Here is a 24,202-nt window from a genome sequence, read left to right as displayed (position 1 = left end):
TATTATAGCTATATATGGAAATTACATTGATATTATTTTTATTCTTACCCTTTCGTTATGAATACTTTAAATGAGATGTTAATTTTTATACACAAACTATCGCCATTTATTTAAAAAATATGAATCATAGGAAAAATTTAAATAAAGTGTGTAAAAAATCTCTAAACAATATTTAAAAAGGATGTGTAAAATATTCACAAATACAATTGTTTATCGCTCTGCTTTATATTTATATGAAAAAATTAATATTTACTTAAACATGTAAATAGCGTTACGAGTATTTAGTCAAAAACGTAACGCACGATATTATGTAAACTTTATTAATAGTATTTAATGAACTGGTTTAAGAAATGATTCGAAATTCCGATGCAATTACAATTTTCTGAAAGTTATTTAATTGTAATTTATTTATTTATTTATAAGAATTGATGTCAGCGATCAAACTTGTTTCTTGTGTGATATTTGATAATTACGTTCTAAAAAAAAAAAGATAAATAAATAAAAATATATTTATTTTTTTAAAGAACGAACTATTCAGTAGTAAATTTTGAATCGAAAGCCTTCATTGGTGAAAAATATAAATATGCTTTCCTTCCACCGGATTTTCTCAGGTGTAAGGTATGTCTTTCCGAGTTATAACCGGTACAATATAACAATCAATAAGAAAGTGTATAATGTATGTTCAACGAATATTCTTGATTTTTAAACCGAATTTATCACACAGCGTAAGTCAGTCGCCGTCATAGTATCGGACTTGTTTATTTACGCAATAAATAAATATTTACTAGAATCGATGCCGAAACAGGAATACATTGCCATTAATCGCTATTTATAAATATTTTTATTACATAAATTACAAATTTCATAATAAGTTATGGTCTGAACGCCATCTTAAATCGGTAGTTCAGATTTAGGTAAATTAATAATTAAACCTTCATGTACCACATTAGCATAAGGGCTTTGTAAGGTTACATTCGAAGGTTCCACTGCAGGCTGTTTTTCGAATGTGTTTAGCTCTATTAAGATCACATCCGGTATTACATAAAATACTATAATTAAAATGTAAATAGCTCCCTATAAATAACCGATTTAAATACATCTCTACAGTTGGTGTATTAGGAGCTTATCTCAAAAACATCTGGTCACTGTTGATGTTTTTTTATATTAAATGTTTTTTTTCTAACATGTTTTTTTTTTAACTTCGTGATATTGTTGGCTTTGTGCAAGCCCATCTGGGTACCACTCCTCATCAGATTCTACCGCTAAACAACATTACTAACCAACACCAATAGTGTGTTCCGATTTGAGGGAGAGTAAGTGTAACTACAGGCACAAAGGACATACCATCTCAGCTCCCAGTGGTTATTATCTTTTACATTGCCAATGTCTATGGATGGTGGCCACTTACCATCAGGTAGTTGCATTACATTTACGAGCCCACCTACCAATTACATAAAAAAATAACCAGTTTATTTCTTATTAGTACTAACTAGTTTAATTCTTCTCAGATGGAAATCTTTGTAATTGTAATGTGTACGCTTAGAATAATTACTAAACTCTATGCTTTGCTGCTCATACGACGTTCGCCTCCCATCCGTGTGTATTTAATTACTATTTTCGTTAAAAAATACAATTTTATTGCCTATTCGACATCAACGCGGTTCCACTTGAATTAAATAAAGATAAGTATTAATTAAAAACAAAATAAAAACTCTCTCTTAAAACCCGTTCGATATTAATTAATCCTAACTATTAAGATTATTTAAGAGCTACATATTTAAAATACATTTCCGCACTGACCGGAACCTTTAGCACATTGTCATGTATATACATATATAAGACATATAAATGGGGGTCAATGTGATAGTGAGGCAGACAATTGATAAAAATCATCTCGCGAGAGCATTGTCAAGTTTAAAAGTAAAAGTGCTCTGTAGGCAGAACGCGGAAGAAAGCATGTGCTCCGGGGGGGCCGGGTGCGAGGGGCCTTTAGAGAAAGCCACGAGAAGGTCGCTACTTTTTCCCAAATATTCGGAGTGAAAGTGCGCGGCCATGCTCGAATTGATCAAAATAACCCACGGAGCTAATCTTGCGCAGCATAAATTAAATATGGAATCTTTATGAAATTGCTTTTTTATTACTAACATTCATATACTATATTGCAATCAGAAATGCGTAAACGTTTTTTAACATCGACGTTAGTACTATAAAAACAAATAAATACGTATAAAAAGCATATTAATGTGAGAAATTATTTACTAAGCAACTAATTCATTGAAGTTTACAAGTTATTAAACTTTGAAACAATTGAGCTACGATATCGAGACGGAAAACAACTACCTAGATAGGTTTGAGTTTATATTGAAATAGGCGCAAAATATGTATACAGCGAATAACAATTATAGTCGCCTTCGACATGTGATTGAGTACTGTGGACACGTGTAACCTTCTAAACATTAGTGCGGTGATTTCTTATAGATTCCGATCGAAAATAACACATATTATATACAAGGTAATTTCTCTATATGCCGCTATTAAAAAGTTTATTATCCACTGAGTTTCGTTCGAGATTTTATTTACGGTAAAAATTTAAATTTCGTACCGTTCATTGCTTGCTTAAGGCTATTTCAATAAAATATATCTTGATTTTTAACGTTGTATTGTTATTATGGATACTGTATTGAAGTAATTGTGAATATAATTAGCTCTGTGAATAACAACGCAGCGAAACAACTTTGACGTTTGTTAGCTTAATACCTTATACATAACTAGTGTTGTATGTTCCTCATTATGAATGAGGTTGTGACGTCATATCTAGGCATTGATATTTGCCGATTATTGAGTTTTATCAAATGTGAATTAATTAATTAAACTGATCAAATTGCTTTATTAAAAATTAAATGAGATAATTTTTTTTAATAAGAATTTTCTTATACGCATGAGCATCTAATAATCATGAGATTATTGTACAACATACGTTCAATCGATTAAAAGTAAATTTTAATTGAATTTATTTGAATGTAATATAGATGTATTATAGAGAAAACCTAACAACTACATAGAAAATAATTCTTTTCTAATTGACGTGTTAATCAATTATTAACACTAAAGTCATAAAACGTCATATTTTCGTTATATTATATGATGTTTTAGTAAAATATTTATTTAAACTTGTTTTAACTGTGTAAAAAACACGCATAAACACCGGTAATTATTAAATCTTACCTATACATAATAGAAACAGTGCTAAGTTCTTTAACATTAATAATTAATAACTATTTATCTAGCTATATATATGTATGATATATATCTGCTTTATCTTGAAGCGTTTTCCTCTACGGAAACATCTCGGTGTACTTTATAAAATACAATAGAAAATCAACGTGATATTGAGAAAATATAATTTTATCTGTAAACAAGTATTAAATATCCAACGCTTGGTAATCGTAATTGAAACTTATTTACTTTGGGTTGAATAAAAAATATATATTTAATAAATCTTTCAGATATTTCGTAACCTGTTCGTAAATGTTACTTTTCATAATTCAGCGAAACACTTTCAGTAATTATGAATTATAACAATACATTTTGACAATTACAGACTGAATTTTAATGTTTATTATTTTAATTATTTTTTTTAAAAACGCGTCTTGATCGTATATTTTTTTAATATCGCTTTCAAAACGATAATCAACAGTTTGAACGTTGATCGATAACGCGAGTCCACGACGTGTGATCAATAATGTATCGAAACAGATCACGACTGTGTAACTATTTTCACGGTCCTATTCTTATTGAATTCGATTAAATATAAAACATGAAAAAATATCAACTACCTATAAGTATGAGTTTCATAAATTAAGTTTGAACACGAGCAGGTTATATAGAAATGAAATTGAACTCTGTAATATTTTACGTAAATTAAAACACATCTAACATGTTTTGCGTCAACGAAATAAATTAATTTATCAACATCGAGTTCAGATAATGAGCTGTGCAATAATCTTTGACCCAGTGAACTAGAGATGCAATTTACCATGGACGAGAGTTTGATTCGGCTACACGGTGTTGTGTACATTACACTAGTACACTAGGGCTTCCCGATACCACTTTAATCGCCTTTGTGGCCGGACACGCGGCCTTCCGTAAACCTACGCCTCGTGTCATTTACATAAGCTCCTTTACTCTTTCTTTCGCACACATGTTCGAAAGAATCTGAAGAACGTGACAGCAGAATATTTTATGAGACGCTCAACAATTTCTTCAAAACTCTAACGAAACATACGATAAGTAAAATGAGAATCAAATATAGGCTCAAAAACTGTTACGACAACGAAAAGTAGGATGCTGAGAAAGTTAGAAGCGAGAGGCGAGTCAAGAATCAAGGGAACAAAGAAATTTCGATGAGTCAAAAAGTTCCGATCGCGGGTTACGGTCGCCCACTTTCTCTTTTCGGTCGGTGTCGAGGCGAGCCCTGCCCGGGGACGAGCGCGCTGGAGAGAAAGTGCGCGATCTTCCCGCGATGACACGGTGCGAAACTGACCATTGACAAAAACGTGCTGTCTCCAGATGTGGTATTGGCTCCATCGATCGTCGTCCTGAACGTGACCGTGCTGGAGCTGGGGCAGCGAGGGCAGAGGGGGTGGCGGCGCCGGCGGTAGCAACTGCGGGGGCGGCGCCGGCGGGCCGAGGGGCTGAACGGGCTGCGGGTGCTGGTACTCCATGAGGTAGGTACTCCGTCACTGATAACACATCGCGAGGCGCGCGGGTGGCGCTGGCCAGTGCGCGGGCGTGCGTGCGCGGCGGCGAGCAGCGCGCGAGTCTCCTCGCAGCGGACGGCCGGCGTGCGCGCCCCCCTGCCGCCGCCCCACCCCACACCCCCACTTCTCGGCTCCACCGGCGAAGCCCTGCCGTGTCGGGCCCCCGTGCGAATGACATAATACTGATGCACGATCACTCTCGCCAATGATAACCGATTACCGGCACACATAACATGCGCACGCGCATTGTTGTAAACAAGCGATACATCCTAAGATTCCATTAGCGATCGGGTCAGCTTTATCTGAGATACGTAAAGCGATGCCTTATAGCATCTGTATAAAGACGTAGCTTAAAATTATGAAGATTTTCCGACGTCGTTAGTAATTACTAACAGTGTACTTATTGAAACCGGTTCTGAACTAAAAAAGTAGATATTGTTCTAAGAGATATAAAGAAATAATTTGCTTATAAAAGGAAAATATAGAAAATGAAAATTTTCAATCACACACAAAACTTGACCGAAATCGACGCAGCGCGTTGAATTCTTATCTTCGTTAAATTTTGACATAAGCATTGCGCTAAGTAATTATTAAACATGATAAAGTTTTTATTCAGAATAATTTTAACAGCCCGTCCGTCAAGTGTATGCTTCCGTAGAGTTTCTCTAAAGACATTACATTATCTATTAAATAGACGGCTTGTCTGAGACTTGACACATTTTAAAGTCCATAATCCTAACATGGGGCAAAGGCCACTTCAGCTAATATATTCAGAGCATAAAACGCTGATTTCGAACTTGGTAATAGTATATTTTTCTTCGAAATTATTATTCAGTATGTAAGAGCTATCAGAGTCTTCGATTTTAAACGGATGCTAACTGTTGGCAATCGTGGTATTTGAGGACATGTACGGACTTATATCGTAACTTAATACTTGACGAAAGAATATTTTGAAGTAATGCGGAACACAGATGCAATGTCTCTGTTGATTTGTGTGAAGCATTATTGAATTTCAGGAGATACATCATTTTTTTTTAATTTGTAATACAGGCAAGCAAAAAGAAGACTGTAAGAAATGTTAACCATCAACAACCCATTGGGTACTGAGGTGTTATGAACACCTTGCGCCAGTAGTTCATAATCACTGACTTACTCACCGAACACAACAATAGTAAGTATTGCTGTTTTGGTGGTACCATGTGTGATAAGTAGGTGATACCCAGGAGGCTTGCATAAATCCCTACCACCAAGGGAATAACTCTTACGTTGTCATCTCTTTACATGAAATGCTAAAAAATGTTCAAGATTATGGCCACGAAACAAAAGCCACAGGTGCAGGCGATGTGCTATCGTCCGATCGATCAAACAATGGTGTTTTGGTCCACACCAGATGGCTCAGCTTCTCAAACCCTTTGTTTGAAACAATATTTTATCGATTAGAAAACTTCGATGCAGTTTGTAAATATTACTTATTATTCTTTTTTATTTCTTTACTAAGAAATCGAAAATTCCAGAAACTATACCAATCTGTATACAATAAGGTACATTTTTGTGCTTAAACACTACTTAAGTTAAGAACGGCGAGCTATTGATGGACCGAAACATACAATACAATAGTCTCTGATGTAAACATGATATGTTTACAACAGTTGTTTTTCCCTAATTTTCCACATTCAACGTTGGTCCAGTGAATAAGGAAGTGAATATGAAACGTATCATTAAATTTTTGTTACAATTGAACGTAATTATTGTATTATATATGGAAACGTAGCATGAACCACTTTGCCCTTTTTAAATAATCCTTTGAATTTCTTCAACAACACGCCCGTAATTACCGACGCAGTGTTATTAGCTGCTAACAATTTTGCTTCGTATCGCTTGGTTCCTGTAGGGAGAGTGAATACTGACTCAAGGAACATAATCACTTAAGTCCCGTGGTTAGAAGCAATTCAATAATATAATAAATTGCTTCAGTTCTTTATATGAAATGTGTTTGTGAACAGTTTTGTTGGTTACGAGTGAAACTATTTTGAAGCCTTCGCACATGTGTCATAATGACAAAGATTAAACTTGTGTGTTATTAGTGAACATTGATTTTAGCAGGCAATTAAATGTATAAATTAATTCATCATCCACCATAGCCCTTATCCCTATTTTGTTTGGGGTCGGCGCAGCATATCTTCTTCTTCCATACTTATCTGCCTAACGTCATCTCACAAGTAATATTCTTTCCAGCCATTTCGTCTTTCACACAATCCATCCATCGTTTCTTTGATCGTCCCCTTCCTCTGTATCCATCCACGTCCGTGCTCAAGACCTTTCCATCCTCTAGACTAAATGTATAATTTAAATATGATAATAAATTTAAATAACAAAGTTATAACCTCAGATTTAGCTATTTTAATTGCATCGTCTTTATATAAAATGAATAAACAGCAATTGTAATCCTTGCATACGTAAGTTAAGAAAAAAATAACATTTATGTAACGATCATTTATATATATCTCTAAACCGAAGGTTCTGTGCTATAATATTTTAGTTTGACATAGAAAACAGTTAATCAAATTACTTTAATTTTAAAAAATACCGTCCGTAGCAGACTTGAATAAATGACTCAAAAATGAATAAAATTAATGAAACTTATTACAACACAAAAGCTAACAATTTTCCTTAAGTGAAAATGTAAATTTACATACTTTTTTTTATAAGGATAGTTTTTATATTTTATGATCCTGTTGTGAAATAAGATATAAAAATTCACTTGGCAAGTATTTAAACGTAAAGCACAATTGGTGAAATACATGTTTAATACATTTCTGATGTATTTTGGTTCGAAGTTCGAAGAGGGTTCGAATATCCTTCATACAGGTTATTGATTTAGCTATTTAGAAATAATTATCGAAACCAATGATCCAACATTAAGGCCAATGTGTATGTGCATAAAAAATCGTAAACGTAGTGTTAGTGTACGATATAGTATAACTACTTAGATAAGTTATATACAAAACATAAGTTATTGTATGAATGTATAAGTAAATTATATACATAATGGGTGTGCGCTAGTGTGAGGACAGGTAGCATGCGCTGGCGCAGGTGACGTAACATTGTTTATAAAAACATGCGTTAACTAGCCACCTGGTTACTCAGTCAGTAGTTAGATGTTTTTCATTGAGATAATTTTCTCTTTGCAATATGTTTTCCAATTTTACTTTCAATGATTTTTTTAATTACTTATAATTTATTTTATTTAAAGTTATTAGTACCTGACTTTCGGTACAATACATGAAACGTATGTATTAAAATATGTACAACACACTATTTTTAAATAAATCACTCTCCTTAAAGCAGCAATGTTCTGTAAATTCGTTTGTATAAGTTTTGCTAAGCTGTTTTAGGTAAACTATATATAGGAATTATATGAATGGCGCGGATTATTGTGCCTTTTTAATTCATTCAGCTCGTGGCGGTGCATAACGACATTGCACTCACACTGTTTGGAAGGCCTCATTTTAGTTCATATAATTTTGTCATAGCATTGCGTATTCGTGTGTCATTTAGTAATAGTTTAATGAATACTAAAGTAGAAGATCCGAGAGTGTGGCTATTTCTTTTTCCCTTTTGAGGAAAAGTCTCGAATTTAATGTACTGTTTTACCACGCTTCTACAATTTGGGTATGATACGATGTTTTCTTTCACTGCCCTGCCTGAAGTTCATTGTAAACTCTTGTTCATTGTTTTTCAACCTACAATCTTCGGTAAAAATTATTAGGCTTAGTGAAAACTAATATTTAAATAATTTATAAAAATAATTATCAGTCTACTTAGATTTAATCCGCATCAATCGACATAATGTGCGCGGGCGCAGGAAGTGGGGGAAACCGATAACCCTGCATTATCGGATCGAACTTGAACCCGCACCGAAACGTGTAACTCTTCTAGCACTGATACTATAGTATCTGAGACGAAACAACATCGACGACGCGGTGCCGATACAACATATCGTGTAAGTCAGAATTACACTATCGCCTTACAAACTTTATTATGGATAAGTTTTTTTAGACAATGATCAGCCCTGTTTTAAATATATCATTCAGTGCAAGTACCCCCAATTCGTAGCGCCCGGTTATTTTTGCACTGGGTTTTTGACAGTCTTGAATGAAAATCCCATATGATCTTGTAGTCGTCGTAAGCACTAACTAAGGGACTTGTTTAAACAGCCACCATCAATTTAGTTCAAATAGTACCGGGGAACCAAAGCATTAAAGGCGTTCCTACAGAAGAGTGATGTCGGACAGACTCTCTCCACTCAAGCACCGCACTAAACCCAAATTGACATCTTACTATTGTTACAATATTGGTGGTACAATTTTACTTGGTGGTGGGACATTGTGCAAATTAAGACACAGGTCTGTTAAATGGGATTTAGTGAAAGAAAAATCTATAATTTAATAATTTTAGTTCTCTACATTTATTCTGTCAACGTGTATCTTTAACGAAGACAAACCGCTAGTATGCTTTCACCGAAGTTATATTTTCAAGTGGAGGTTAAATTTATTTGACCAAGGACACGCTTTAGATTTAATCGAGAATTTGTTTTTTTTTTTTAATTCGATTGTTTGAGATGTTTTGTTTAGTTTGTAATTGCAGCACAAACAAATACAAAATTAAGTACCAGATCCGAACTAAATAAGCCGTTTGTATTTGAAAATTTTGCTCATTTCATAGCTTATCTTTGATTCCGTAGCTTATTACCGAAACAACGGATCGATTGGCTCATTTAGCCCGATTAATGTACGGAAAGCCGCAGGTACAAAGCAGGTTAAATAAAATAGTATAAAAATAAGATTTGTATCGAAGTACGGATGAAAGGATTAATTACGCCAATCATAAAGACATTACACGTGTAATTATTTCGGTGTTCACTGTATGTAATTGACAAATTAACGAATTCAGTAAGTCGATTTAAGCGTTAGTTTTACTACTGTTCTTCCTTTAAGGCAATGATACTATACTTTTTTTTTTAATTTTTTTTTGGCTGTGGTCTAAATTTTAATGTATGAATTTTTATGTACAAAAATAATAAAAAAGTAACAACTTGTTATTTTGCCTAATAACAACTTTAACTAATATAATTTAAATTATTTGCCATTAATGACATTTTAAATTGAAAAATGGTACATACAATTTTGTAGACATTTCGAAAGAGCTCAACAACTATTTTGCACATTTTTTTGTGTCCATGTTATGGTTTTACCAACAAAGGAACTGTATCGACGATTTTCTTTCAACTTTAATCACAAGTAAATATAACATAATAATGAATTATATTCACTTCACTACTACAATTTATTATCAGTAACATCCAAATAACGCGATATTTGCACACACACGATCAAACAATACACTTTAGGTGTCTTTTTTAAGGATGAGCGTGTAAGTGTAATTTTAGGCGCAAACCTGACATATCATTTTAAAACCCAAAGTCTATACGACAGTGTAAGGAATTGTTAACATTTCATTTTGTATACCTTTCTATTTTAAATAAAAACACTTTTGTATTAAATAACTTTTATTTTATTTATTCAGAAAATATTCTTAGATATAACTTCACGTTATTCATTTTTCTTATCGAGTAATTAGAAAATAATACAGGTCGTTTTACTGTTTTTATTAAAGTGTTCAGCGTTAAATTGTAAACGGAATCTTACTGGAAGTTTTATTAAAGTTCCGATATAGATAGCCCTGTAATAAAATGTGAATTATTTTCCTTCGAGATAAATATTACGGTGTATTATTATTATTTTTTTCATTTATCATTTTATAGGTGTATTAAGTCTATATTATTGCACCGGGAAAACAATTGATGTTGAAATTAATTAATTATTATTATTATTTCATTAAATAACCAGTTAGCGAAATCATCTTTCTACATTCTTGGTAGTATTTTTGACCAACCATGTTCTTCAAATTATTATTAATAGTAAAATATGTTTGTTCCGAAAAGAGCTCTGAGAAATATTTCAAGTTGGTTTTTTTTAGTACAAAAAAAGAAAACGCACGCACACACATGCACCATTCACACTATTGTTTATAAATACAGTCAGCTAAAACAAATTTCATGTGTATATAATACATGATTATTAAAATATATCTACTACACAAATAATTAACATAAAATATTAAAACGTTTTGTAGGCAATCATTGGGTATAAATTGCGAAGTCATCCATTCATCAAAAATGTTAGTTTATACTTTCTGATGTAAAAAAAAGGCCTAGAGGCAATCGTTGCCACTGCCCACTTAAAGTCTCTTTACGATGTTAGTATAAAAATCTATACCTATCTTTATTGAGATAGATGTGCTTTGGGTGAACCAATGTATTCAAATCCACTGGATTCAACTGAGAAAAATAAGTAAGATTTTACCGAAATTTATTCAAACGACATTTTTAACAAACAAAATTGACATTTGATTTTCTTGCCTCAATTTGATTGAAAGTATGCTTCGGTTAAAAGTGCTTTCGATTATCAATTGAATAACTAACAGATGTAAACACTGAACATAAAATCCATATTAACTTCATTAACTACAAACGAATTCAAATAAAATAAAACCTTTTTTCTACAAAAATTTGCTAAGCGATAGTTATTATTCTTATTTTCGAAAAATAAAAAATGATAGAAAGTTATTTCTTTGATTTAATAATATCACTTAATTGAAATGGTTGAAAAAAAATCGGATCACAGAAACCATTGTCTTGGCCGAGCGAGGTGTTGCCGAAAGTTGGAAGACTTTCACTTTCGTAGAGGAGAGGGGCGTTATAGGCGCTCGCGGATCGGATCTCAGCACAAAAAAAAAACTACTTTTCCTTTCTCAAAAATATAGACTTTCACTCGCGCCGAAATTGAAACGCAGAACCTTGTACTACTGACCGTTCTGGTCATCTGTATCCTGCATCATTCATACAACCCACTTGGGATGTATCATAATGGTAACGAGTTACATATTTAATTTGTTACTAATTCTACACTCATATACATATATATAATAAACCGGTCACAATAATATATATTATTATACTATATTTTATACTATTATTGTGACTATATATATATATATATATATATATATATATATATATATATATATATATATATATATATATATATATATATATATATATATATATATATATATATATATATATATATATATATATATATATATATATATATATATATATATATATATATATATATATATATATATAATTAATTCATATAACAAATATATTAAATAATGTCGAAATATATGAATCTCAATACATAACAAATACCATCAAACTCGGTTCAGTCTGAGCTACTTTCAAATTTATAATATTACTATAGATTCATTATTTAACGGTTTTTATTCGCTGTGAGTAAAAGCAAATTTACTTTAGTTCATGATTTATTTTATAAACACGATCAAAACTTAGATGGGTAGTGACGTTATCGTAGGCGACTTCGACTTGGATATAACTTTCACCGTTTTTGACCGGTTTGAGAGTTTACAGAAATCACCTAAACGTACCGCAACATACCTATTCAGATTTCGTTTGTGCTTTTATTACTATTTAATAATAAATTCAAAACTATTTATAATTTGTAATTTATATAATTAAATACGATACAATATTAACATAGGAAACAATTTTGTTTAATTTTAACATTTCGCTTTTTTATTTCGAATTCATTTCCGGCTTCTCAAAAATACAGTTATATTTATTATCAAACGTTATTCTAAGTTGATTAAAGATGTATTGATTGGTTGAAACGCTTGGAAAATCAATCGTAACGTTTCGACCCATTATACGTGTCATCGGAGCAAAACCGCTAAACAATAGTAGCGTACGGAAAACGCGCGAATGTCATTTCCGTGAGTTTTGTATCCGTGCGAAAACGTAATGCTAGTTTGTTTGTTCAATTTAATAATTGACGCAATAATATATATATATATATAAATAATTATTTTGTTTGTATATGTTATATTTTTTATATTTTTCAAATATATAGTATGTATGCATTAGTATGAGTGACAGTCGTGCTTACAATGTGTCTTAGTGTGCGTGAGATGACTAAGAGTAAGGACAGCAAAAAAATATAAATTAAGTTTATTTTATTAAAAAATAGTCAATTTAATTTACATATATATATATATATATACTATGAAGAAATGGTGGTTATTTTCTTTTTATTTTATAATGTTATATATTTTGTTCGTAACGGTTTATCTTAGAAGGTGCGAATTAATCATATGCATTTGACATCCGCTTTAAGAAGCATGTTTTCCATTGCTTAAGATGCATAAACGAACATTGTTTTATTTCAGATGTTCACAGATAAAAAATTAAAATAATGGTGTTTTGTATTTTTTTTTCAAACGAAATAATTGATTCGTTATATAATTATTGATATATTCAATATTTATACTTATTTAGAACATGACAATCATGCTCACACACGCGTCTTTTGAGATAAATATGAAAATAATTACTTATTTACCTTCGATTTAAAAGATAATAATAATTAAAAAAAATGAAGTAAATTCATAATTAAATACGAGTATCTCATAAGCCGATATTCCAAATGAAATATATTTTTACTTTTATTATTAGGTAAAAGAAAACTGAAAATATTATGCCTAAAATTGTGTTTTTAATCTGTTAAACATTTATAGAAAACTTTAATCAAGATCAAAATCAATTTGGCTAAATTTGGAAAAACATTAACCGACATAAATACGGAGTCGTGATATTTAAAATTCAATTTCGTAACATTATTTTAAAGTACGGTAAAGAATCGCTTCGTCTTATAAATAGAATGGAACGCACTCGCGAAATTGACGCAAATTTTTAAGTTAAAGAGCTATGCGGGATGTTGATAACAAAATCTAGGCCGAGTGAAAGTCACGCATATGAAACGGGGCCGTTCCTGTTTTGGTGAATTATTTATTTTTTCTGAATATCACTTAAGGAACAATAATGTGAATAGAAAATGTAAACGATGATTAGCGCTATAAGTATAAAGTACGCTTTACTCAGTCAACGCGCTGCCGACCATGGCATACAAGGATATGTTGCGTCCCTTGCGCTTGGGACTGGGTTACTCGTCCAACTATAACTTGCTTGTTCAAGTTTTCAAGTATATATAATTTTAAATAAAATACATCTAATGTCACAATGACCCTATGTAAGCTCTGTGTCTACACGACCAATTAAAAAAAAAGGTTGATACGATATTAAAAGATACGAAAAGGAATACGAAAAGCGTAGAGTGAATATACATTCAATTAATAGCGCTGTAAAGCGCTGTGTAGCGCTATACCTTGAATGGATTCTAAGACTGTGACAGTCATACATTGCTTTAGGTATTTATAAGATGCGGTCGAGGTCAAGTGATCGAAATATATGTAAATTACTATTCGAATTGTATCGACTAATTTGTAAGTACAATTCTCGCCAGTAGATTTTTTCATCATCGTTTCTAATATATTTAAAAATGTATCATTTTTTCAAGTATCAGTCTGGTATTGTCTTCCAGCTGGGCTAAGATCTTTTTAGATTTGGTAGGCGGGCGGGCAAATGAGCGACCTGATGGTAAGTATGGTAAGAAATTTTAACCATTCCTTGCATTGCCAATGCGTCACCAATCTTGGGAACTAAGATACCCCTTGTGTCTGTAGCTACACTGGCACACACAGTCTTCGAACTGGAACATGATAAATGTTTAGTAATGTTTGGCGTTAGAATATATAATGAGTGGTTGGGGTTTTATCCCAATTGCGAATGAAATGACAATGGAAATGACACTGAGGCATTTTGGCTCGGATTTTTATACCGTATCATAATATGTAATGGCCATTATTTTAAGAATACCGAAGCACATACGTTACATTAAACTATTTATATTTAATCTCCGGTGGAATGTGCTGTAACGAATCAGATTAAATTAAAATGTAAGCAAGTAAATAATACGACTTAAGTTAGTTGTAATAGTAGTTAGTAAATGATTTAAGATGACTCTGTGGTTAGAACCATTTTATTAATTATAGCAGGTTCAAGCCCGGACAAACACCGTTGTTTTCGTGTCTATAATCGATCCCGTAAAAGAAAATATCTAAAGAAAAACTGCGTGTGTCAAATGATATTCTGACTACTGACCACTTGGTGGTAGGGCTTTGTGCAAGCCCGTCTGGGTAGGTACCACCCACTCATCAGATATTCTACCGCCAAATAACAGTACACTGTATTGTTGTGTTCCGGTTAGAAGGGTGAGTGAGCCAGTGTAATCACAGGCACAAGGGACATAACATCTTAGTTCCCAAGGTTGGTGGCGCATAGGTGATGTAAGGAATGGTTAATATTTCTTACAGCGCCTTTGTCTATGGGCGGTGGTGACCACTTAGCATCAAGTGGCCCATATGCTCGTCCGCCAACCAATGCCACAAAAAAAAAAGGTTCGATGCCTTATTCCTATAAGGTTTGTAACCTATTCATATTATACTTTTACTTTATAGAATTTGTTTTACAACCCGTAAATAGTAACCCTTAATAGTTGATAAAACACTTCCAAAAGTGCAGGTTTCCTCACGATGTTCTCTTCAATCGTTTACGACGTTTAACAAAATTTGATACCGCGATATTGGACCAAGATACGTGTCTATACACGCGACTATGGCGGTTATTTTATAGTTAGTATAATACTAAATTTACTTTATAAACAAACACTCTCTAATGCAGTCCCCATATCCTATTCCTATGTACTTATAAACTTTTAGTATTTATTGTTAAAAACGTGTAATATAACTGAGTAGCTACTGTTCTCGTCACTGGGTCGTATAATAACAAAAAATAAAACTTTCTATAACAAACGAACATCAAATCGCAAGTACGTAGAATTACTTAGTAAATAATAATGTATAATAATTCATTTTGTATTTTAGTTACATAAGGAAACCATGTATTAAGAGAAATTCGATCGTATAAATATATTATAAGTATATTTAAATCATACATTGGTTTCACAAATTAAAAAGGCGTCACTTATATCATGCCACATAACTTTTTAACTTGCAAAGCGACATATGTAGGTACATAGAGCCGGTAATTTTTTGTAAACACATACGGTATTGCGATGATCATGACTCGAGATCGAAATCGGTAGCCTCTGTTGATTTAAAACAGTTTGAATTATGAATGAGGTCTAAGTAAAAACTTTTTAGATTAAATTCCACGTTTATGTATGAGCTGCCATCTAGCGGCTGTCGCGTGAACTTTTATGCTGACGAAGTGAAGTACGTATGAACTCTAAGGCTTGTTAAGACGTTCTGCTTTGTTTTTTTTTTCAACGTAGTAATTGTGTTAGCTGCATTATTTATTTAATTGATTTTATAGAAAGTATAATTTCAAGCGGTACTAACTAAAGCGATATAGCTGCTTTCGATGTTAAATTTGAATTGTATATTTCTTTTAAAAATAAGTTATAGTAAAAAAAATATAAAAAATACAATATATTCATTTAAAAATCTATGGAGCTACTAACTATTTGTTAAATAAAATAAAATAAAATATTTCAACAATTTTTATAATTGAAGTAGGTAGGTACAATGGTACATAGATCTGATCTCGAAATGTTAGTTAAAAGTATGTAGGTTTTGATAATTTCTTTAACAGCTCAACTAATCTTTCATGGATAAATTAATTATGATAACCATTTAATTTAACTATGATCATTCAGGAGTTCAGATTTAATAAATAAATATTATAAATTTTACAATAATATTGGTAGTAAATAAAATAAATGTTAACATATATGTTTGCGTGGGGTTTTAATATTGTATTTTCAGTAATTGACCATCCACGTACCTTACTTTCCAGAACAGTTTTAAGTTTTCCAGTCTAATTTAAATCATAATAAATTATTATTAGCGTTAAATCGAATGTAGTCGATTGTTCTCGAATTTGAAATAACATTTTCAGACTTAAACTTAGGCCCGCTTATACAAAGACAGAAATAAGAAGGAAAATTCAAATGAAGGTGCGAGTGTCGTACAAATATAGGCGATATAAACATCGCGGAGATCGATAGTTCTACGGTAAATGGAATCAACAAATTGGTTTGGATTTTATAGAAAATGGCGAAAATTGTATTATAAAATGATCATTCCAAACCTACTTGAATAAAGTATATTTTGATTTTGAGGTGCTATGTAATCTAATTTCTGGATAAAACTTATAGAAAGACTGCTGTTTTTATTTCCAGTAAGTCTGTCAGTAGTAAAATATAATATATTTTGGTTTTGATTTCGATTTTTGATAAAATTATATCATATTTCTACGTTGACATAAAGAAATAAAGTATCATTCATTGAGTTCTAGGAAAAAAGAAAATAAAAATATGTATCTAACAAAATTTTTCAGGCACAGTTTTCGTATTGTAGGTAGGTAAGTAAAAGATCGCCTATCTGTACTCGTTTTAAATAAAATCTATTGAAACGATTTTAATGTAGTTTTCAGTTCTTTGCTCATTGATTCACAAATAGTCTAATGTCTCATCAAGATAAGATGTCTGGGATTTGAGATATGAGACAAAATATAAAAAGGCACACGGTGTTTTTCATATTGAAAATGTGTCGGGTGTTAGGTCGCGAGAGGTTCTTATGAATTTAATTGAAAATTCAATACGATCCACGCGCGGGACTGTCTATTGTATCAATAGTTTTCGTGTTAAAATTGCTATTATGGGAATACGTTTTACTGTCATTATTTTTCATTTTGCAAGGACCCTGATCAATGCATGATTAGGATGCGTAAATTTTATCAAACATTGCGGGATCAAAACGGAGGAAACACTGACGTATCTCTGTCTCGGTGACGAAGGAACACGTCGTGAGACAACCTGCACATGTTGGATAATTTGATATATGTATGTGAAGCTAAAAATCCTATACAATAATTCCGCATTCGTTAACTGTTTATGTTAATTTGATATTGTTCGGTAAATGATGGATTGGATATCCGTATGAATCAAGTTTTATCGAAATAAATAATAATAAATAAATATTGGACAACATCACATTATTACTCTGATCCCAATGTAAGTAGCTAAAGCTCTTGTGTTATCGAAAATCAGAAGTAACGACGGTACCACAAACACTCAGACAACAGACAAGACAACATAGAAAACTAATGAACTTTTTCTACATCGACTCGGTAATTGTACAAAGCATTGACGTGTTTTTTCTTAATTTATGCACGATTTGAAACACAAGAATAACATTTCTATAATAAAAATTTGTAACTACATGGATTAACTAAAATCTAATTGCTTTTAAATGTCGAAGTGATAGATTTACTGTTCGATGGTGTGGCAGAAAACTTTAATAAGTCAGTTTGTGTTGGTTGGGTATAAAAAAGATCGTGTTTGCAATAGAAATTTATATTTCGGTACTTCTTATAACCTGAAAATTAGTACTAAGTTATTTGCAAAATCACGTTTTGTAGTATATGTTACTTTAATATATTTTTAATTGTATGATTGTATTTCTTCATAATATTAATTCAAATATATAATAATTTTTTTAACTAGATAATCAGATTTGCTATTAAACAGAGAAATGCTGATAGTGTTCTTGCCATGACATTCAATGCGTTCATTATTTTCAAATCAAATTAAAAATGAGGAGGTGAAGGTTTGGAGTATATTCCACCACGCTGCTCCAATGCGGATTGGTGGAATACACATGTGGCAGAATTTCGATGAAATTAGGCACATGCAGGTTTCCTTACGATGTTTTCCTTCACCGCCGAGCACGAGTTGAATTGTAAACACAAATTAAGCACATGAAAATTCAGTGGTGCCTGTCTGGGTTTGAACCCGAAATCATCGGTTAAGATGCACGCGTTCTAACCACTGGGCCATCTCGGCTCAGATTTGCCAATACCATTCATAATTTATACCACCACCAAAAACATTACCACCGCTTATAGACATTAAAATTCTCGATACGCTACCAACTACAGGTCTAAGGTGTTATGACCTTGTAATACTCACTAACTATACTAACTATATCACAAAAAAATATTTTCTATTGCTGTTCGGCAATTTCCAAAGTTCTATAAAGAGCAGGAATCCCCACTGGTGCTTGAAAACTACGTCAGAAATAAACCGACTTCAAAACTTTGTACGTACTCTCAAATAAAAACTTACAATTAACCAATTCCGATGACATTAGGTAGTGGTAGGGCTTTGTGCAAGCCTTCTGGGTAGGTACCACCCACTCATCAGATATTCTACCACCAAACAGCAGTACTCATTATTGTTGTGTTCCGGTTTGAAGGGTAACCTTAAGAGCTTTTTTATCATTAGACATTACAAACCGCTATGTACCTACATTTAAATCTGCAATAACGTAAATTTATTCAAAGTTATTATTTCTAGTAAAAAGGATAAAAAACCGTTATTGTGGGTTATCTCTAAGATATAGACATGTACAATACTGTAGTACATTATTTTGAACTATCTCGTAGGGTTCAGCCAGCGTTTGCAAAGCCGAAGAAATATGTTTATTTACGACATCACATTAAAAACCTCAGAAATTATCAGGGTTTATCGAGCGTTTTATTCATGTTTTATACACATAAACTCTTGAATTACTTTATCTATTAGAAAAAACCGCATCAAAAGTCGTTGCGTGGTTTTAAAGATCTAAGCATACAAAGGGACAGACAGACCGCGGGAAGCGACTTAGTTTTATACTATGTAGTGATCGGTTACATTAATAAATTGCACCCGGGCACATAAGTCCTTTCAATTTTTTAAAGTCGGTTAAAGTTAATCCATGATCAGCAGTAGCTGTTTACTTATATCACATATATATTTATGGTAGTTATGTAATACCAAGTTCTATTTACTTCATTAAATACCATTGTGTTATTGCTAATATTTTTCTTTTATTTACAATAAATACAATGCTTTGAAATGTTCGCTCCGACACTATTTAAAGGCAGACTTATGTCATAGAATTTTATTCAAGTATTCCTTTGCATTAAAAATGTAAAATTGTCTATATTTAATACAGGTTATAGTAGTGTTTTGTAATAAATATGGGAATATAAACGCTTGAATAACTTTCGTATTAACAATTTATATGATTTTTTTTAAAACAATAGTTTATCTTAATTTTCAACAACATATTCATTGTTATGTCATTGTAAAAGAGTGATAAATTCCTTTTCATTTTAAAATAAAATTCTTTTATTAAATAAATTTAACGTTTGTAAACAAATCAGATGGCACTTGGCAATCAGGGCGAATTGATTGCGTTGATAAAATCCAGCTACTCAGAAAAAGCGTTCCTAAATTTTGTCTAAATAATAATTGTAATAATAAATTTATCGAAATGAATAAAAAATTGAATTTTCTTTGAAAAAAAAAAACTTGCCGCTTATAGTGAGCAAATTAAATCAGTAGTTTTATTAATTGGGAATCCAACAGCGTAACGTCACAGTATCAACAGACCGAAAACATCTGAGCTGTGTTTGGGAAAGGTATTCTGGAGAGGAGATTTGAGAGGATGGTTTTGACTTTGATCGCTCCGCTGCCCTAGTGCAGATTGAAAGTTTTCAAATCAGCCATCTGATGGTAAGTAGTTAAGAACCAGTGTTTATATAATTGGTGCCTTTAAACCGGTCAAATATTAAGTCTACGGTACACCTCATCAGACGGGATTGCATAATCATATCACCTTGCAAAAAGACCTACCACCAGGTCTACGGCTCATATCTTTGATATGAGCCGTAGACCATTATTATGCTTCGAATTACAGCTTAATATAAAAAAATATATATAATATTCGTATAAGAGCTTAGATGGGTCCCTAGCACACGTCAATTGACCAAATATCAAGGATTCTACACGGCCAAGCTCAGTCTTGATATGCTTAATTTGATTTTAGGGTTCATCTCATGCTTGCATCGTGAGGATATCTATAAGTTTTTAATTAATTTCTGTCACATTAGAATTTAGTTTGCACTGAGGAAATGATTTCCAAAACTTTTTAACAAACGAGGTTTCTGGCTAGAATTATTTTTTCTTGTATTTAACTGTGAGTTTGTAGTGATATTATATTTGATATACATATCCATAATAGCAATAGTTTTAAGAAAATGTTAACCTCTTTGCTTAATAAGTGTCATATTCATTTTTGTTTTCATTTCATGGTATCATATATATTTTTTATTATTTGGAGTCATTTATTATAATTGTTTTTTTTTTTTATATTTTTGTCCATTTTTTTATTTTTCTTTTAAAGATATGTCAATATAGGAGTGTAGTTTTTTTGTTATTTAAAATGTATAATGTAAACGCCTGAAGTAGTCACACAGTGCAAGAAATCGTTTCCTTCTTTTACTCAAAAATTCGTGAATAAGCCGATGGTGTTTCGAAAATCTATAAATAAAATAAAATAAAAATAAACGCATGCAAAAAAAGACGTGAGCCGTGCGGTTAAATGGATTACTACTGTAGCTATAGAGGTTCTGTTTGCATTTTACTAATAGTATAAATGTGAAAGTTTGTTTGTTTGACGAGATGGATATCTTATATATAATGTATCCCTAACATCTCTTCATCCCTCACATATGGACAAAGACACGGGCGGTAGCCAGTCTAAAGTAATTATTATATTTCATGACGAATTTTGTTAACACTTTACCCGTATATTTAGGGTAGTTAGTGTTAAATAATACGTAAGATTTTTATTAAAGAAAGAAATCTTGTCACATAGAAGAGTACTTAGTTTTCACAAGCAGCTTCGCACGCGTTTTAAGGATAGTGGTCGTCAGATAAAAATTAAACCTAACTTTCTTCGGGAATCTAGCTTGATTCATACCAAATTTTATCAAATCCAGCTCAGTGGTTAGGCCGTGAAAGAGCAATAGACAGACAAATAGATAGAGTAATTTTCGCATTTATAACATTAGTAATAGAAGTATAGGTCACATACGACTTGGCGAGAGACTACTTCTTAAGCGTTGCACGGAACGAGGTTACCCCGGTAGAAAAAATCAACTTGAGTCTGTAAAAATATCGATAACGGATAAGATTGGAATTCTCGCCATTTTTCCTATTAATTTAACATAATCTGAATATCTTATGTCTAAGTCTATGAGACAGTACCGAACATTCCAAGCCAAGGTGATTGAACCAGCTAGTAGGTGCAAATATTTGAAATCATCTCACTTCCAATCGGGAACTATTTGATCTTTTTTTTTTTTTTTTTTTATCTGTTTATTTTATTTAGAGGGTTTGTTCTATACAGTAGAATATGCCACCCCCATAGTAGCTATTACAAAATATTACATTCTACGTTTACAACCTTTATGAACCATCTTGTATAGCATCCTAGCCTCAACTGAATTTGGTGAGGCTAAGATACTATTACAAGATGCAAAATCAAAAAAATAAGGTAAAGCAGCTTCAATTTGCTTCCTCTCTGCTTCGTTCCGTACACATTCCATCAATATGTGATATACATCTTCTATGATTCCGCACTCGCTACAGTTAGGAGATGGAACCTTCTTCATGAGAAAAGCAAAACTATTCAGAGGGATGTGTCCGGATCGAAGCCTCATCGAAGTTATTACGTCACTCCTGCTCATATTGGAATTCTCAAACCAAGGTTTCTGCAGTAGACATGGTTGGACTGTTCTGTACCAGATACCTTTGGTTCGCGACCTTTCGTTAAAATATTCTGACCAAAGATTGAAACAGTATTGTTTGGCTAAATATAAATTTTCGGAGCAACTTGGTAAATAATTTATAACGCAACCATCAACAATAGCTTCTTTTGCTAGTTTGTCAACAATTTCATTGCCAGTAATTCCAACATGAGCTGGGATCCATTGCAGTTTTACATTAATATTTACCTTGTGAAAATCCTTTAAAAGGTTTAAAATAACAAAGGCTATTGGAATTCCATTATAACCCCAGGAGCACCTTTTTATATGTTGAAGTGCGCTTTTCGAGTCACTTAAAATTACGAAGTTTTTACCTCCGAGAGACTTGATATACGAAAGACATTCAGCTATAGCGATAAGTTCAGCAGACATGATAGGAATATTTAGGCCTAACTTTAATTTAATGGAACTTCCAATTTGAGGATCGAAAAACGCTATTCCTTCATCTTCACCTTTTTTAGATGCATCCGTAAAAATTTTATGGTAATTATTATATTTATCATTAATAAATTTACTACAAATTAATTTCATATCACCAGTATTACACTTTTTCTTTGACTTAACTATTACAGGTATATCATGCATAATTACCGATTCTAAATCTATGTAATTGACCCATGTATCTAAATTATATATTTCAGGCTTGCTTGCAGAATATATGTTATAAGAGTTAAAGATTCTATAAATGTTTATTAATAACGGTAACTTTTTAGATCTCCAATAATAATTTTGACAATTTGCATTAAGTTCTACAATATTAGTGTACACTGGACTTTGATTAAGTGCTATACTTTTAAATAAAAATTTGCTTCCTAAATATATTCTACGTATATGCAACGGTACCAGACACAGTTCGCTTTCCATCACATGAATGGCGGTGCTCTTAACAAATCCACCAATCAAACGCATTGCCATATTTTGAACACGATCGAGTTTAATGAGATGAGTTTTAGCAGCATTGTCGTAAAGAAAACATGCGTAATCTATCCTGCTTCTAATTATACTTATAAACAAACGTCTAAGGTGTTTGGGGTGAATTCCCCAATTTGAGCCAGCTAAAATTTTAAATAAATTAATGAACTTTTGTGTTTTTTCTATTACACTATTTATGTGTATAGCCCATCTCAATGACTTATCTAGCCAGACACCTAAATATTTAACGCTTTCCACAACCTCCAATAATACGCCAAAAATGTTCAATCTAACTGTATTTCTTCTAAAATTTCGTTTAAAAATGCAAACTTTACTTTTCCTGGGAGAAATTTCTAATCCAATATCTAAGAAGGTTTTACTTAAATAGTTTAATGCCGTTTGTAGATGTCCAACGCTCTCCGAAATTTGATTTGTTACGTAAATCGCAAAATCATCTGCGTATTGAGATACATATACATTGTTTATATTTTTACAAATATGTATAGTAATGATGTTAAATAATAACGGAGACAAGGGATCTCCTTGAGCTAAGCCTTTACTAGTAGAACGACAAATATAAAAATTATCTCCAGTTATTTTTAAATATCTTTCACTTAAATATGACCATAAATATGCACACACTTTAGACCCAACAGAAAATTTATCTAAAATAGTCAGTAAGGCTGTAATTTCTACATTATTATACGCGTTATCGATGTCAATGAAACAGCCAACCGTTGGAATTTTATTC

The 24,202-nt window shown here is 32.1% G+C and overlaps 1 protein-coding gene across 7 annotated transcripts in view; it reads right to left on the bottom strand.

Annotated features, from left to right (window-relative positions):
• LOC125076178 (hepatic leukemia factor) overlaps positions 1-24,202 on the bottom strand; it is a 204,480-nt gene that overhangs the window by 16,263 nt on the left and 164,015 nt on the right. For 4 of the 7 annotated variants that reach the window (XM_047688182.1, XM_047688183.1, XM_047688184.1 and 1 more), the window contains exon 1: positions 4,544-4,806. The exons of the other annotated variants lie outside the window; for them this stretch is intronic. In XM_047688182.1, coding sequence (XP_047544138.1) covers positions 4,544-4,724 — 181 coding nt within the window. In that variant the 5' untranslated portion in view covers positions 4,725-4,806. Of the gene's footprint in view, positions 1-4,543; positions 4,807-24,202 lie in introns of those variants that run through there. 7 annotated transcript variants of the gene reach the window in all.

The sequence above is a fragment of the Vanessa atalanta genome, chromosome Z (genome assembly GCF_905147765.1).
Source record: "Vanessa atalanta chromosome Z, ilVanAtal1.2, whole genome shotgun sequence".
Classification (NCBI taxonomy): Eukaryota; Metazoa; Arthropoda; class Insecta; order Lepidoptera; family Nymphalidae; genus Vanessa; species Vanessa atalanta.
Note: the sequence above shows the minus strand (reverse complement) of the source record. Positions and strands in the feature narration are given on the sequence as shown.